We start from the raw sequence: 16,765 nt of genomic DNA on the forward strand, positions 1-16,765 counted from the left end.
GGGGGGCGGCGCGGGCACCCCCCCGGCCCGGTCCCCCCGGGGGGCATTTCGGCCCGGGGGCGACCGCCTCACAGCCCCATGGCCGGGGGCGGGGACGCGGGGCTGCGCAGCCCCGCGAAGCCCCCCTCCGGCTCCGAGCTCCGGGAGCGGGGTAGGGATGAAGCGGAGGTAAACCAGGGCCCAAGCCTCGGTCCGGAGCCAATAAAATCAACTGGATCCCGCCGGGAAATCGGGGGTCCGCGGAGCGGCAACACCAAGGTCCAGGATGCCTGGGTCCATCGCGAGGAGCTAGGGGTCTCTCTGCATCCCGGCGGGGTCGGAGCGGCGCAGAGGGCCGTCAGAAACCCGGGGGAGCGCCCGGGGGAGGGGCATGGTGCCGAGTGGAGAGGGAGGGGAGCGCGGGGGCCAAGCAAGGAGGGGAGAGCGAGGGAAATCCTGCGGAAAAACCGAGCCGGGGAGGAGGGCGGTGCGGGCTGGAGGAGAGAAGAGGGACGGAGGCCTGGTTCCCCCGAAAGCAAGAGACCGACGGCGACTAGGGCCGGCCGCGCTGCTGCTGCCGCTGCCGCCCGACGGAGGCCGGGGAAAGGAGGGAGCGGCCGGGGAAGGGGCGGGAGAAGGGGGAAGGGAAGCAAATCCGGGTGAGGGGGGAATGAAGGGATAGGAGAGGAGGGGAGAGGAGAGGAGGGGAGCGGGGCTGAGCAGAGGAAAGGCGCGAGCCTGCGAGATTCCGGCGGAGAGATGGAGGCAGCGGAGTGTTGCTGCAGAGGCTGAGAGGGCTGGAAGGGAGAGGGAGGGAGGGAGAGAGGGAGAAAGAGAGGGAGGGAGGGAAGGAGGAGAGCGAAGAGGGGAGGGGAAGCGCGGGAGGAGGAGGGGGCAGGGCAGAGGGACCAGAGCGGCTCCCGATCTGCGGGCGGCGCTGGGCAGCTCCGCCGCGCGGCACCTGGCTAGCCCGCTCGTCGCTCGCCTCTCCTCTGCGCGCGCCCGCCCCTCCCCCGCGCCTGGACGCGCGCGCTCCTCCTGCACCCCCCTCCTCGAGAAGGGACCCTGCTGAATAATGGAACGGGATTGAGGCTAGCAAGAGAGGCCACTTTCTTCCTCCCCACCCACCCCACCTGGATGAACCCCAATAATGCTCTCTGGCACAGCCTGCTGAGATGCCGCGGAGGCCACCTCTGCACGCACCCCTCAGAACGCACATGCACACTGAGATGTGTACCGGCTTGGGTATGGAAACATCCACGTGCCCATACGGGCACAGTGTGCGGGCAGGCACACAGACTCAGACACATACATGCATGCATGTGCTCACAAACATGGGCACACCAACTTACTCTCAGGGGAGCATGTACGCATGCTCACAGGGCATACATGCGTGCACACACACCTTTGATCACAGGCCATGAATGGCCAACATACACACGAACACCCCTGCCCTCCAAGCTCACCCTCCAAAATAGGGTCCACAGCATACAGTGCACCCAGAGCCTTCGAGGTACTCAGGAGTAAGACATGCCACACCTCCCCACCACCTCCCCAAAAGGCTGCTCCCCCAGCCCCCTGCACAAGCCTCTCCTGGACTCCTCCAATCCTTCCTCGCCATTCCCACTGCCCCTCCCCTGGCTCCAACCTCTCTCTCCACAGTGGGGTCTAGAGGACACCTGCCCACGGAGTGTCCCACTTAGGACAAAACCCTTCCTGGGCCATGTATGTCAAGCTGAGGAAACCACTTCTCCTTCAGGATGCCCTCCAGTTGGGATCTGTCCCTTAAACTTTTGGACGCCTCTGGAAAGCACCTGTGGCCCCAGAGGTAAGCACAGAGAGACTCCTTTCCAGTCACCCGGTATGCACCAACCTGCTCGGACAGCGGAGAGGGTGGGAAGGCAGAGGGTAGAGGAGAAGGGAAAGGAGAGAGGTGGAGAGGGCACCTGGGGGAGCTGAAGAAACAGTGCAGCAGAGTGAGGAGGAGGGCTGGGTAAGGAAAGGACAGGAGGCAGGGGTGGGTGAAGTGAGAAAGGGGAGGGGCTGGAGAGAGCTGGCTCCTGTTTATTGATTCTGAACTCCATTTGGGAGCAAAAACTGTCACCACGGGCCCCATGTGCCACCCTCAGTTCCAGGATGCAGTCAGGACCCAGGACATCTCCCCAGTGCTGCTGCCAGTCCTCCACCCCTACTACATGCCAGGGCTAGATTTGGCCCCCAGGCCTTTAGAAGTGAAGAAAGTGGTCCTCAGAGGCACCCAGAGGAGGCTTCTGGTGGTGCAGTGCTGGAGGAGAGACTGCAGGCCAGGAGCAGGGCTGGGGCCCCCTGCTCCTGGTCCTCCTGACCTCTCTATCCCGTTCTTGGGCCCCTGGATCTGGAATACAGACTGACACAGCTCTGAGCAGGCAGAAAATTTATGGTCCCACAGGGAGGGAGGGAGGAGCTGGTGTCGAGAGGAGAGGAAGGGAAACCGCCTAGAGGCCAATCAATACCAGTGAGTGGGAACTGGAGAAAGATGGGGGTGGAGGGCAAGGTTGAGAAGGGAGGGGGAGACATAGAGGGTAAAAAAGAAGGGAGAGACAGAGGTGTGCAAGAGATCAATAGAGGCTGCAGAGATGAACGGAGACAGGGAGGCAGAGATGGTAAGGAACTGACTGCCGAGAGAGGCAGGAGACAGGCTCTGAAAGACAGAGGAGCAAGCAGGCCTGATGGGAACACCTCAGTCCCAAATCTCAGCCCGGGGAAGTGTCTCCTTTTAGCCACCCTTTCTTATTTCATATTCTCTTTTTCATTCACTGTCTACTTTCCTCCATCATATCTTTTCTCTCTTGTCTTCCCAGAGGAGATACTCATAAGCCTTAAAGGGACACAAAGTTCCCTGCACCCCCAGGAGTAGCCCCCATGTCACAAATGGAGAAATTGAGGTGGTAAGTGGGGAAAAGTTGTTTTGCAGGTGTGACCTCTCCTCACCCTAGTCTCTTCCCCACCAGAGAGCTCCACCCCCCAGCCCCACCCTTCGGAGGACAGGACCTGCTCCTTCCACCGTTGCCATTTCCACCCTCCTTCCTCTCTTGAGACCAAGGCCTGCCTGTGCCCCCAGGGCCTCCCGGGGTGAAGGCAGAGCTAACTGAACAAGTCTCTCTGCTGGGTTCCAGCTTGACCTTAAATATCACAGGGCCCCAAGAAGACGTGCCATAGAAAGAGCATGAAAAACCAGAGACAAGCGAGGAAGGAGTAGCCCTGGGAGAAGAGAGGATTGGGCCCCACTCCCAAGGTTCCTGCCCTGCCCTCCAGGGGCGGAGATCTCAGCATTACCCCAGAGCCAGAGCTCAGAGCAGCAACACACTGAGCCCTGTGTGGCCCCCAGGTTGCACCCACCTTGTCTTAGCTCCACAGCTTTGCAGAGGCCAGTACTTGGGGATGGTGATGCCTCCCAAGATGCGCCCTGCTCCCCAGCCCCAACTCTCCCTCCCTCCCACCAGCCTGGAACCCAAAGAAGTTGCTCTTCCCATCCCTGCTGAAAGGTGGCACAACCCCCACTTCCCATCCATCTTATGCCCCCTTTTCAGAAGGCTCCACTGTGTGGGAGTGAAGCAGTGGCGACGGGCAGCAGCGCTTCGTGATCCTGATTTCTTCCACCCCAGGCAAGAAGTGCCCACCATGGGTACCACCACCACTCCCCTGGGGACTAAATGAGCAGGAGGAAGCGACAAACAGGCACACCCAAGTTCCAGCCGAGCTCTACCATCGACCCGCTATGACTTGGGGTGAGTAACTGCCTCTTAGTGAGGCCTGGGTTTCCTTATCAGTTAAACACAAAGCCCACTGCCTTCTCTGAAGATCAAATTAAAAGGGCTTTGTAAGCTGCAAAACATGAAACTATTAGTGGGGACTGTTACTATTAAGCAATGAAGTTACCATCATCTCCAGATCTGTGCAAAGCTGAGTTAGCTGGAGGGGAAGAGGTCCAGCCACAGTTAGGTCTCTATGCCTTGGCATTCAGGGCTGGAACACCCTCAACTGGCCATTGTCTGGAGGCTTTGGAAGGCACAGAGAGCAGCAGGTCAGGTGAGGAAAATCTTAGGGGACAGAGTGGGGATGTGGTGGTACCCAAGGGCTGGACATGCCTAAGAACACAAGGAAAGCACTGAGGGAGATGGGGTAGACATTTTTTCAAAGAGGATAGAAAAACTAACACCACCCAAGAGCCCCTGGACCCAGAAGGTTTCTCCGGTAAGAAACTCAGGACTCATGCCCAGGTGACGAAGGTCCAGCAGTGGTATGGAGGCAAAGGCACTGACGGGTCTCACCCCAAATCTGCTATGAACTACTTCCAGAAATCGACCGTCCCTCTCCAGTCGTATTCCATGTCTGTAAAATGGAGACGTTCCATAGTGTGTGTGTGTGTGTGTGTGTGTGTGTGTGTGTGTGTGTGTGTGTGTTTCTTCCCAGGCAGCTGACTTTTCTGCTTGGTCTCTCAGCAGGACCCCAGGGAAGATGATTCAAGCGATGCTGAGGAGGCTGCACTCTGCCCACCCACTCCAGCCCAATCATCCAAGGGAAACGCCAAAGCTACCCCACAGAGTAGAAGGTTGCCTCTCCGCCATTCCTGCCTCAGCTGCCCTCCCTCTGCAGGGCTCTAACCAGCTGCTGGCCACCAACCGCTAGGGACTGGGAGCTGCTGCTGAACCTGCCCTCTCGGGGAGGGGCCTCAAACAGAATGCAAGTTGGCAAGCAAATGTCCAGCCTGGGAGGAAAAGAACCAAGCGAAGACAGTAGGGAGTGACCTTGTGGCTCAAGGGGACAAACTGCAGCTGGGATGCTTGGGGAAGAAAGAGGAGCCCATTCCAGGCAAACCAGCTGTCCAGCAGCCTAGCCTCCTGGGAGCCTCCAAAGCCTGTCCTCTGGGGTGTGGTCCTGCTCTCAGCAGGAAATAACAGATTCCCACTTCATGCCCTGAGGGCATCAAAGGGGGTGCAGGTTGTTAACAGCGCCCCTCCCTGTGCAATAGGGTGTCTGTGTGAGATACAAGTATATGTAAGGCCATCACCAAAACCACACAGGACAGCAGCAAGTTCACCCCACTGAGGCCAACACCTTTGGTTCTGGGTGAAGGGAGCAGGGTCCCATCAGCTGAGAACAAGGAGGAGAGGCCATCTATCAGTGGGCCCCTCCAGAGCTTCAGGCAGCAGCAATCCTGCACAGTCCCAGGAGAAAGCCCCTATGAGGGGACAGCAGGCCGCAGCTCCCCTGGGACTCTGCAGACAAGGGATGAGAAGGAAGCAAGCAGCACAGCTCCTGAGTGCTCAGAGGCCCTCTTTCCTCCCTGGCAGCCCCTACAGCTGGGAATGGACCCTGGTCTCCCCAAACTGTCCCCAGCCCTCCCAGGCACTCACGATCATTGCAGACAGGGCCTCCATAGGAAGTCATGGTGCAGTCGCAGGTGAAGCCATCCCACTGCTGCAAGCAGACGCCCTGGTTGGCACAGGACTCTTCAGTGCAGGTGGTGCTGGGGCCTGGAAGGGGCAGGAGAAAGGAACACCCCTGGCTCAGCCAAGCCCCCTCTCTCCCCAGGAGGTGCGGAAGCTTCAGAGTCAGGCAGAGAGGTCCTACTCTGAGCTCTGCCTGGCTGAAAGGGCCAAGTACCGATGAGAGGGATTGGGACGGGCGGGTCAGGTCTGCGACGCTTGGCCTTGGACTGTGACAAGGGGCCAGGGTGTGAGACAACAGGGAGGGCAAGTGACTCTTCACACACCTGTATCCCTGCCCCAGAACTGTGGGGGCAAGCTCCCATAAGGCCTGAGAAGGAAGGCCCCTTTGCAGAGCAGAGGCTACCTGCCCTGGTCTGCCTCTGCAGCTGGCCATCCTGTAGCCAGTAGGGCCACGCCTCACTCCTCCACCCTCCACTCACCATCACAGCCCCTCTCCACCTGCCCAATGCGGTGCAGGGCGTCAGCGATGAGGTCTGGGAGGCGTCCGTTGAGGTCCACTGAGGCCAGGCAGCCCTGAAAGCCATCCCGGGAGGCCACCAGCTTGGGCAGGTTGCTGAACATATTCTTGCTCAGACCGCCAATGTACAACTCCCCTGCAAAGGGAGTGGGGTCAACCAAGGCATCCAGGTTCCCATTCCCTTCCCAAGACAACGGCATCTGGCTGTCAGGTCCTCCCAGCCCTCTTGGGCTCTCTGTGTTCCATCCCAGATTCCAGGTCCCTAACAGAGATCCAGAGACCTGCACAACCCACACCCCCCGACACCTCTTCCTTCTCCACTTTGCCATCTGCCTGCCCCCCTCCCAGAGAAGCCCAGATGCCTGCGAGAGTGGGGGCTGGGGGACAGCTGGAGGAACCTGCTCTGTGCTCTCTCCCACACATTTGATTCCAGTTCCGGCCCGTAATCAGGGCCTTTCATAGATGCGCAGCCTGATTCCCTCCACCCCCATTCCCTCCCTCCCAAAGTTTCCCATTCCCAGAACTCCTTCAAGCCTTCCCCAACTCTTGGGCTGTCTCCTACGGAGTTCAAAGCCCAGCTCCCTTCCCCCAACAACTAGGGCTTGGCCTTGGGACTCTGGGAAGTTCTCCGCAACACCTGATCCCCTGCCATAGAGCCTAACCCCTGGAATCCCTGGAAGCCCTGGCCAGCCCACAGCCGAGCTTCAGTCAAGACACTAGTCAGTCTGCTGCCCTGGCCACAGGCTCAGTTCAACACAAGACCCGCCAAGATAACCCCCGGGTTTGCTGACACTTTGGATTCCCTGTGACACATCGCCCCCTTCTGAGAGCAAGGGGAATTCACAGCACTATGTTGGGAGATCTGACAGATCTCAGATTTGGGGGAGTGGGGCAGTTAATTCCACGGTCTCTGAGGACTCTCCCCAAGCTTTGACAGTTTGAGTCAGGCTGATGCCCAGGGGTTCCTGTGGGGCTGAGGGCTGCTTTGGGCATGTGCAAGAAGGTAGATCACATTGCCCTCAGTAGGCTCTGGAGAAGCTGCATCTTTCCTGTTCCAATGCTCAGGCCTTAGCTCACCCTCCTCTTCCCTGATCTCTCAGTTCACCCATTCTGGGGGCAGTCAATGACCGCTTCAATGACCACTGAAGAGGCCCTGGGGAATGTGGCACCCCGATGTGACCGTGGGCACACCAGGGAAGCCTAGGTCCAAAATATCCCTAAGCTAGCCCAGCCAATGCCCAAAACAGGTGACTCGGGGACTCTAGCTCCTGCTACGTCCTCCGCCCCATATCATCTACCTCACCCAGGAGGATGCTAAGCTCCCTATTCTCACTCCAGCCCTCAACCAACATAGGCTTCTCAACCTTGGATGTCCAGGAGGTCCTTGGAGGGCCTGGGCTACCTACTCCTAGCTCTGAAATGAGGCCACCAAGCACCCTGTGAGATGCATCCTGCAACCATTCAGTGGTGAGATGCAGACTCGCAAGAGAGCCGAGCAGAACTTGGACAGGAAAATGTCAGGCTGGACATAGTGGAGACAGGGAAAGAGAGATAGAAACTAGGGGCAGGGAACCGAGGGAAGCAGCGTCCCAGGAATGGGTACTCTCACTGGGGTGAGGGGTATCTGGGCTAGGGCCAGGCCTTTTCCAGAGGCCCCAGCCCCACCTTTGAGATCGAGGTTTCGGGCGCCATTGGAGTGCTGCGTGACAGTGCGGGAGTCAATCTTGAGCGTGTGCACGTTGCCTGGGTCCCTGGACACCACCACGTTGTGCCACTGGTTGTCATTGACTGGTTTGTCTGAGTTCCCCTTCATCAAGGACGGGCCATTCCCCAGGTCAAACACGTAGTGGATGTACCTGCCCCACAGTAGGGAGGAGACATGGGGTCAGGGTGGGGGTGATGCTGGGAAGGTGGGGTGATGAGAAGCTATGGCTGGCAGGGGTCCTAGGTGCCATGGAAAGAAGGGATTGGGAGGGAGACCCCAGAGGAGAGGGACCAAAACCAATAGCAAGAGTGCTATGGTGTGAGGTCCTGTCATGGGGAGAATGTAAGGAAGGAGGGCCACCAAGGAGCTGGCTCTTATGACACAAGCTCAGAAGAGGAGCTAGAGGGGAGAGGTGTGTGGGCCAGCAGGGTCCTCTGGAGGCAGGGACTGGGCTGCTCTGGGGTGGGGTCCCCTCAGGCAACAGAGGGGCAAGACTGACTTCTGCCTGTAGAGAAGATGGCAGTGGACAGAGAACAGATATAACTGGGAACTCTGGCAAGGAAGCAGCTGGGGAGTCAGCAGAGTCGAAGAGGGTGTGCTTCTCCATCTTGGCTGAAGAGGGAGCCTCTCGACTTATGGTTGGGGACCTGAATCTTGACTTGTGATCTGGGGGGATTGGACACCTCAGCCAGTAGCTGGGGGATCTGTATGTGGTTCAGCAGGGGGAGGGGGCCACTTCCTTGACAGCAGTGCAATGCCCAGCCCCTCACCCCTTGACCAGCTCGATGACAATGAAGTCATTGCCGTTGCCCGAGTTGAACAGGAGAAGCCCATCAGGGGCCGTGGTCTTGAACTGGAAGAAGAGGTGCATGGAAGCATAGGCTTGGAGTGTAGCAAGGGCCAGGTAGCTGCTGCGACTCTTGAAAGTGACGGGATCGGCCACGATGGCACGCAGGCCAAAGCGAGCATTGAGCTCGCAGTAGGTGATGTCACCATCCTTGCACTGGTCCATGTAGGGCTGGCCGTTGAACACCAGCCCACTCAGGTGCCCGATGAAGTTGGAGGGCACCACGGAGATAAACCGCCGCTCCGTCATGATGCCCGTCTCAATGTTGTGGAACTCCAGCCGAGTATGGGCTCCTGCCATCTGTCCTGCTCAGGACAGGAGACCAAGATGAGGGGGACAGCTTTGGGGCAGGGCTGGGGCTTGGGTTCCCAGGAGCCCCCCCTCCACAGGAGGGCCACCCATGAGTGACATCAGCAGAGATGTCCTCAGCTAGGCACTAGCAGTCAGCACAGCTCCAAGAGGAGTGGCAGGACTCGCCAGTCAAGAGCCAACAGGCTGCCAGGGGAATGCTGCCTGCAGGGAGTTGAAATCGTTCCTGGGGTCCAGATGCCCATAACATTCACCCCGAAGGAGAAATGGCAGAGGCAGCTCGCTAGAACACTGCCCTAGGAACGGCAGCCCAAGCAGTGGTCACCAAGTACAACAGGACCAAGCATAGGTCACTGGAGCTGTGTCCACCTCCCTGGGCCCAGACCACCTACCCTCCACAGTCACGTTGTCCACAGACAGCTGCAGGCTCTTGCCACGCCGGACCACCCTCACTGTGTGCCACTCATTGTCATTGAGCTTGTGCCCCGCAAACAGCGTCTCGGGGCCTTTACCTGCGGCACCAAGGGGGGAGTGAGTAGGGCACCTATACATGCTCACAGCTGACTTCCTATATCACCTTGGACACACAGCCTCCCCACCTCCGCACATGCCACATATGAACACATACATGACCAACGGCTCATATTTGGCCATACAACACACTCATGAATACAAGTACACACACTCAGGGCCTCCCATCACAGCTGGAGTCCATGCACACGCAGAGCTTTTATATCCCAGTCATACATCCACTCTCAGGACTGCCCTTTGTGTGACTTCAGAAGGTGCCATGCACATAGAATATTAAGTGAATGGTGCCTCTAGAGTTGTACCCTGAGGCCCTGCACACAGACACCCACAGCTATGACCAACATACTCTTCCTCCAGATTGGTAAGGGCCTTCAGTGAGTGTGGCCAGAAGCTGTATTCCCAGCGTATAAACACAGACCTAAAACTTTCAAAACTTCACAGTACCCAAATGTAAATGCGAGCCCACAGCTTCAGCCTCCATACCAGCTCCTCCATCTACAATGGGACCCAATGGGACCTTTCTACATACACATGCCTGGTTAACGTCACACACCAGCTCACACCACCATATTTACTGCCCATAAATATGCAGGATGGCCAGAGAGGGGAAGGTTCTGTTTCTTAGGAATTATGGCCATTTACTCAAGATCAGGCTTATCAGCTTCCAGAGTCTAAAACAAAACATACTTATCTTTCAAATGCTGCTGGACTTTGTAGCACTCCCTGGTCATCCCCGGGCCCCCCAGTGCTCACTCCAGCACGCACACAGCATGCCACGCACACATGAAGAGCAGGGTGCCCGTGCCCAGCACACACAGTCTCTGTCCCTGGGCCTACCACGTGCATGTGCTCGCCCACGTGACCCCAAGCCACACCATGCAGAAACACCCTGAGACAGAGCATTGAGCCCAGGCGCACTGGGATGCCTGGAGATGTCCACCTGCTCACTCTCCATCTCACCCCTGCTGAGAGCCCTCACTGTCACCACAGAAAGAGCCCCCATTTGGCAGAAATTCACCCCAGTTGACACAGGAGCTGAGGAGAGCGCCCTTCCCACTCTCATCCTCTTTCCCGCATACCTCGCCTTCCCCCTTGTGGCCAACTCTGGAGATGCAGCAGCTTATTCCAGCCCCTCTTAGGCTCCTTGCCTGCCAGCCCTTAGGACCTCAGAGCATCCTGCCACAGGTGCTACCCAAGTCTCTGCCCCAGACCTTGATTTCTACCTCCTCCCCACCCTCCTGCTGACTTGGGCAAAGGGTGTTCTTGTCTCTCCCTTCCTAGACCCAGTGAACATCCTGACTGCAGGCCCTCCCCCAGCTCTCCTTGGCTCTTCTTCATTTGGTCCCTCCTGCCTTCCACAATCACCCAACTCCACCCCTCTGCCTGCACCCCTCCCCACACCCAAGGCCCAACCGCCACTCGAGCCAGCAATCACAGCTTCTCTTCCTCCCGGCCTCCCTCCCTAAATCCCAGTGTCTAGCATCCCAGTCCCCTTGGGTCTCTGCAGAAGAAGAGGGAAGCCACTTACTGGGTGCGCAGCCGACGCGCAGGCAGTCTGGGGGGGCCATGGGGCGGGCAGAGGGGAAGGGGAGACAAAAAGGTAAAACAAGTTTTTTTTTTACATCCTTCACAGGGAGGGGTGTCTGCGGGCGGGATTCCCCCCAGGGCCACTTTCCGGGGACCACGCGTGCCCAGGTGCCCTTTTCCCTTCCTCAGTTGGACCCCTGTCCCTCCTGCCCCCAAGAGGGCTCCAACCCTCCCCAGAGCTGGAAGGCAGGGCAGTCAGATGATGGGAAAAGGGCTTGTGTCCCCCTTCTTACAGGGGACCAAACCTCTAGTGTCTGAGGGAGACGGGCACCTTGGGAATCCCAGTCGTACAGGGGATCAATGGGGGCTGAGGGCTTGACCAATCCCACATCTCCCCTGTCTTTGGGAGGGAGATGGATAGGGAGAGCCAGAGTCCTGCATCCCCTGCTCTGGGACAACTCCCTCCTCAGAGTCCAGGTGTGACTTGTCACTCCCTGTTCCCCTCTGGACTCTGAGCTAAATGGAGGGGTCTGCCCCAGGGCCCCCTTCCCGAGGCCATACACCTCCCAAAGCCCCAGGGGCTAGTACCACCCCTACAGGAACCTTCCTCCCACCCCTTCCTATCGTGGGATATGCCAGGCTGCCACTGGGGATGGATCAGGGGAGTCCTTTACCCTGAAGAGGACCTAATATTAACCTGCTTTCCTAGTCAGAGGAGCCAAGGCGACACAGATGGAGACAGTGCAGCCCCCAAAATATGACTTCTCTGAGAACAAAAAGCAGTTGGGGACAAGTAGCCACCATAAGCAAAGTTTCCTGCCCCTGCTCCAGTCCTTGCATTGCTATCCTCTGATTTCAGGACTGGGAAGGCCCCATGTGGTCAGAAAGCACGTGTCTACACAGAGCCAGCAGCCCAGGGCCCTGAAGCCTCTGGCGATCCCTCTGGTTAGACACATCACCCAAAGGTGGGAGCCAGTCACGTCTTGCAAAGGAAATAGTAGACCAGGGTCCTATGAATTCCAGATTTAAGGGCCTCAGGATCCCTGCACCACTCCATCAAACCCCAAGCCTGACTCAGCCCAAGGGAGGGGGCTGGCTGGAACTGCAGAAATCCTTTACTGGGAATCAGGGGAGCTGGGTCCTCATCTCCACCCTAACACTCACTAACTCACCGTGTGACCCTGGGCAAAGTACTTCTCTCCATGCCTCAGCTTCTCTCCACGTGAGCTGAGGGAATGGATAACAGTAGGATCCTGAGCAGGAAGTAGGCAGCAGGTGGACACTGGGTTGGCTTTGCCTTTCAGAGAAGGGCAGTCTCCTGGCCCTCAATTGACAGACCCAATACCCTGGCCTCCTGTCACTCCACCCCAAACAGGCTCTGCCTACCCCACAGCCCAGGAAGCAAAGGGGGTGAGCAGCTGGCATCCCCTGGGCCCCTGAAGGTTCCTGCAGTGGAGGTAAACTGAGGCCCCTGTGGCTTTGAGGGCCACGGCCCTTCGGCAGTACAGCTGAGCTCCACACGCGTTGTCAACCGCAGCAGAAGAGTGGAGGCGAGCAGCCAGGACCCTGGGCCAGAGCCTGGCACCAAGGGAGGAGCAGAGGAGCAGAGAAAGGTCAAAGGGCAGACACAGAGGGAAGTGAGAAGTCTCAGTGAGAGGAAGGAGGTAGAGAGAGTACAGAGAGAAAAGAGGAAGAAAATGGAGCAGAGGAAGGAGCAGCTGCACAGAGGGGACAGGGGAGGCTGGACAGAAGAGGAAGGGGAGGACTGTCAGGGTGAGGTGGAAAGGTGCCAGGCCCTGGAGTCAGGTCACGGGTACCCTCTCGGGGCCGGCAGAGTCTTCACCAATGAAGGGTCCAAAAAAGAAAAAAAGGGAGGCTGGACGGGCAAGCAGGTCCCCTACTGGGGAAAAGGCCCAAAGAAGGAGCTTGATTCTTCCCCTTCCCCAGCAAAGGAGCACCAGGAATGGGGGGTCCATCTGTCCAGGGAAGAGGTGTCAGCTCCAGGCCTGCCCCTGCAGAGACTCCACCCTCAGAAGCACAGGCTCCAGTAGGGTTTGCAAGAGCAAATGACTTGAAGATAGGCACCCAGAGGGAAGCCAGCCCCATCCAGAAGAAAGCCAGAGACTGAGAGCAAGCAGGAGAAACCCAGTCCCTTCAACATACACATTCACCAAAGTTCAGGGGGGCACTAACTAGTAACCTGTTAACTAATGACCTGTGCCTCAAGTGCAGGGAATAGGCAGAAGTGAGTGGTCTTGGTGGCACAGACCCACAAAGGCCCTGGCTGGACACAGAGAGCAGGGTCGTAGTATGAACATGTGCTAGGGAGGTGAGACAAAGCAGTCTGCATGGAAAGGAACTCAGGGGAAAGAACACCAGCTTCCCAGCCCTGCCTCACCTGGGTTCCTTCCCCGCCCAGGCCCTATGGGTTGGAGAGAGTGGGCCCAAGGCTCCCAGGCATCTGTCTCAGAAGTGACATCACAGAGTGGCAGCATGCACTCTGTCATAGCCCTCCTTCAGAGCTGGCTCCCGGCAGGTCCCCTGATAATTATTGACCAGCCTCAGGTGGAAAGGCAATGCACCCTCCCATGACCCCAGGGATTAAAGGGCTTTGGGATACAGTGTGTATTTAGCCTGATTTAAAACATGAACGAGAGTTAGATTTCTCTGTTTGATTCTGGGGGCAGAACTAATGGGAATTTCACAACAAGTGGGAATTTCAGAAGGGCAGGATGACACTAAGAAAGAACCACTCAGTGATCAGAATGTCCATCTTGGAGGTGGGAGGTAGAAGGCCTCCTACTGGTGGGGAGTGCATGGGTGATTCACGGGGTGGGAAGGGATGTTGAAGGAGGTAACCCCCTTGCAACTCAGAGATTCTTTAATTACACCACACCCTTCATGTCAGCTGCACTGACAGTTGGGACCCCAGGGGCACACCTAGTAGAGGACAGTGCCCAGCCTGGCCTGTCCTCTCCTCCCCTCCAGGGAGGGACCCAGGCCGTGCTGGGATAGGGCAAAGAATCCAGGGGACTCCACCATCCTCTAGGGACAGAGATCAACTTCCCAACTCAGCAGCTGCAGACAGCAGAGCTCAAGGAACTTGTTCAGTGTTTGCAAACATAGTGGGGGCTGAGGAGCTGCAGCAGGAGGCATGATAAGTTCCTTAGGATCCTCTGCCTGGAAAGAGGCAGCAGTGCCTTTTTGGCCCTCTCTTATCTAGCAAATATCCCATCTCTTGAGGCTAGCACTTAGCAATCCCACCAAGTGGTCACCCGCAGCCTCCGCTCCCTCTTCAGGCCCAGCCCGGGGTCTGTTTCAATCCACTGAGTGCCTGTGGAGCTGCAGAGATGCCTCCTGGAGCAATAGCTTCCCTCTCTACAGGATAAGATCATGAGGCCAGAGACCAAGCCTCACCAGGCTTCTCTCTGTTCCCCAGTAGACAGTCCAGCCCAGGCCTGGGGCCTTGGTGTTGCTGCCGGTCTGTGAGGCCCTGCAAGTCCTGGGGAGTAAGCAATGGGGGACAGGAATGGGGCTCTTGAAGTGATTCACGAGGGCCAGGAGGCTGAAGGAGGTGATGCCTTGCGGCTCAGAGATTCTTTACACTGCACTCTTCATATCAGCTGCACTGACAGCTGGGACCCCATGGCACACCTAGTAGAGGACAACTCCAGTCTGTCCATGCTATGTGGAAGTGGCTCCCAGGCCTGGCTCCAAACTCAGGTCTCTATTCCAATACGGTTTTCCTTCAAGAAGGCTGGGTGGGTCTCAACTATGGGCCTTGAATCTGCACAATGGTTTCAATGGTTTCATTCCCATTCTTCCATCTGAGCCTCAAAAGCACCACAGACGTAGGCAGAGTGAAGATTCTTATCTCCATTTTAAAGATTAAAAAGAGAGAGAGAGAGAGACTCAGAGATGGGAAATGACTTACTCAACAGTAAAAGATACCAAGGTTAGGCCCCAAGTGTTCTGGCCCTGAGCCCAGAACTCTTCCCATCCCAACCCAAGGCTTGGTGGCTGGGTAGGGACCACCTGCATGTCCACAGTGCCTACACAGGAGGAATCTGTAGACAGATGCGTTTGCACCAAGCTTTTGGTCATGGATTGTCAGGAGCCATGCTAGAGATGGCATCTCAGCTCATACGTGTCTACAGATGGGGGCAGGGGCACAGCCAGGGGTAAGAAATGGGTGGGAGGACAGTCCTATTATCTGTCAGTCTGGGAAGCCTATTCTTAACATGATGTGTCTTCCAAGAGGCCACCTTGTTCTCTGACTTCTGAGCACTTATGTGACACAGACAGAAAAGTGCGCCCATGGAGAGGAGAGGGTGGGTCCCAAGGGCCCACAGGATAGGTTTTCCTGACCAAGGACATTGTTTCCTGTCTAATCTTAAAAGACACGAGCTTCTTCCCAGGGGTCTAAGACCATCCAAATAAGCAAAACGCATCTGCCTTCCCTGCAAATCCAAGGCCCCAGATTTTTCCTGCTGTGTCCCCAGCAAGCACAGAGACATGTGCTTAGATGCAGACAACACACACATGCCTAGGCAAAGTGGGGGGAACTCACACTGGATACACAGATCTGGGCAGACTTGGAAGTACAGAGCCACTTATGGGGTTCTTGGCTGGGGCCATCCTCTTGTGACAGTTTCAGGGATGCAAGGAGCATTGTGCAGACTTGTGGAGCATTGACTAGAGTGTCTCCCAGCCTGCTTTCCCCTGCAGAGCTGCTGCACACCACCTGCTCTACAGGCTGTGATTGTGGTTAGAAACAGAGCTGAGGGGAACCCTTTAAACAACTCTGAGGCCCTGGCCACCTGCACATCTCCCCACCTCCAGTCCCCACCTCTCTCAGCAAATCTTTGTCCTAGGAATACAAAGGCCAGGTGGCCAAAAGGGGAAAAGGAAAGAACATAGTATAAATATATTTACAAGGCAATGGGTCCCCCAAAGGCCACAGTCTGTCCCACAAATGCCCTGGAGACCAATGTTAGGATGAGACTCCAGATAAGTATTTAAAAGTTCCAAGTTCGGCCGAGCACAGTGGCTCACACCTGTAACCCCAGCACTTTGGAAAGCCGAGGCGGGTGGATCACGAGGCCAGGAGTTCAAGACCAGCCTGGCCAAGATGGTGAAACCCCGTCTCTACTAAAAATACAAAAATTAGCCAGGCATGGTGGCGGGCGCCTGTAATCCCAGCTACTCGGGAGGTTGAGGCAGAGAATCACTTGAACCCAGGGGCAGAGACTGCAGTGAGCCCAGATCACGCCACTGCACTCCAACCCGGGTGAAAGAGCAAAACTCTGTCTCAAAAAAAAACAAAACACAAAAAACAAAAAAAAAGGTCAAAGCTCTGTATTCTCTCCAGTCGTGTATTCTAACCTGCTCAGAAGAGCCCTACTTCCCCTCTAGGTCCAGGACACAACAGATGACCCTGATGGCCTGCAAACTTCCTATATGGCAGGTGCTATACCTTTATAAGCTTTCTAGAGGCCAGTCTGAAATGGACAGATTTGACCTCAGCCTGAATAGCTTAGGACCTCCCATTTCCAGGGTTCCCCTGCTCTGAAAGCTCCAAAAGGGTGGGGACTGCTTATTAACTGCTGTAGCCCCTGGCTTGAAACATACCTAGCATTTATATGGTGTCCCATAAATAGCTGAATGAGTGAACCTGCTGTTTTCTTTTTGCCCTGACTAGGAGAGCTGAAGCCCATGAGGAGAACCTAACAGGCTCGTGGTCTGGCCCTCATGGACACCCCAGGGACTGCCAGGTGAAGTGGAGTCAAAGCCTGCTCTCAATCTTAGGCATGGGTGGAGACACGAGTCAGCATGAGTGGCCTGAGGGGGAGGGTCAGCAGCCCTGTCCGAGACAATGGGAAAAGCACTGAACTTTTTTTTTTTTTTTTTTTTTTTTT

At 56.7% G+C, this 16,765-nt stretch overlaps 1 protein-coding gene and 1 long non-coding RNA gene across 3 annotated transcripts in view; one reads left to right on the top strand and one right to left on the bottom strand.

The window, feature by feature from the left end:
- The window catches only part of NRXN2 (neurexin 2), a 110,452-nt gene that overhangs the window by 36,690 nt on the left and 56,997 nt on the right, over positions 1 to 16,765 (bottom strand). Inside the window, 6 exon segments of the mRNA XM_017892995.1 lie at positions 5,376 to 5,495; positions 5,891 to 6,064; positions 7,594 to 7,784; positions 8,404 to 8,785; positions 9,182 to 9,301; positions 10,849 to 10,875. Coding sequence (XP_017748484.1) covers positions 5,376 to 5,495; positions 5,891 to 6,064; positions 7,594 to 7,784; positions 8,404 to 8,785; positions 9,182 to 9,301; positions 10,849 to 10,875 — 1,014 coding nt within the window.
- LOC108542844 (uncharacterized) lies at positions 618 to 4,944 on the top strand. Of its 2 annotated transcripts, none has more exons than XR_001889386.1 (4): positions 618 to 1,807; positions 2,820 to 2,906; positions 3,549 to 3,746; positions 4,461 to 4,944. It is a non-coding gene; the product is annotated as an uncharacterized LOC108542844 (long non-coding RNA). The 2 variants fall into 2 exon arrangements; XR_001889384.1 differs by having other exon boundaries at positions 4,464 to 4,944.

The sequence above is a fragment of the Rhinopithecus bieti genome, unplaced genomic scaffold, assembly GCF_001698545.2.
Source record: "Rhinopithecus bieti isolate Rb0 unplaced genomic scaffold, ASM169854v2 scaffold_1017, whole genome shotgun sequence".
Lineage (NCBI taxonomy): Eukaryota > Metazoa > Chordata > Mammalia > Primates > Cercopithecidae > Rhinopithecus > Rhinopithecus bieti.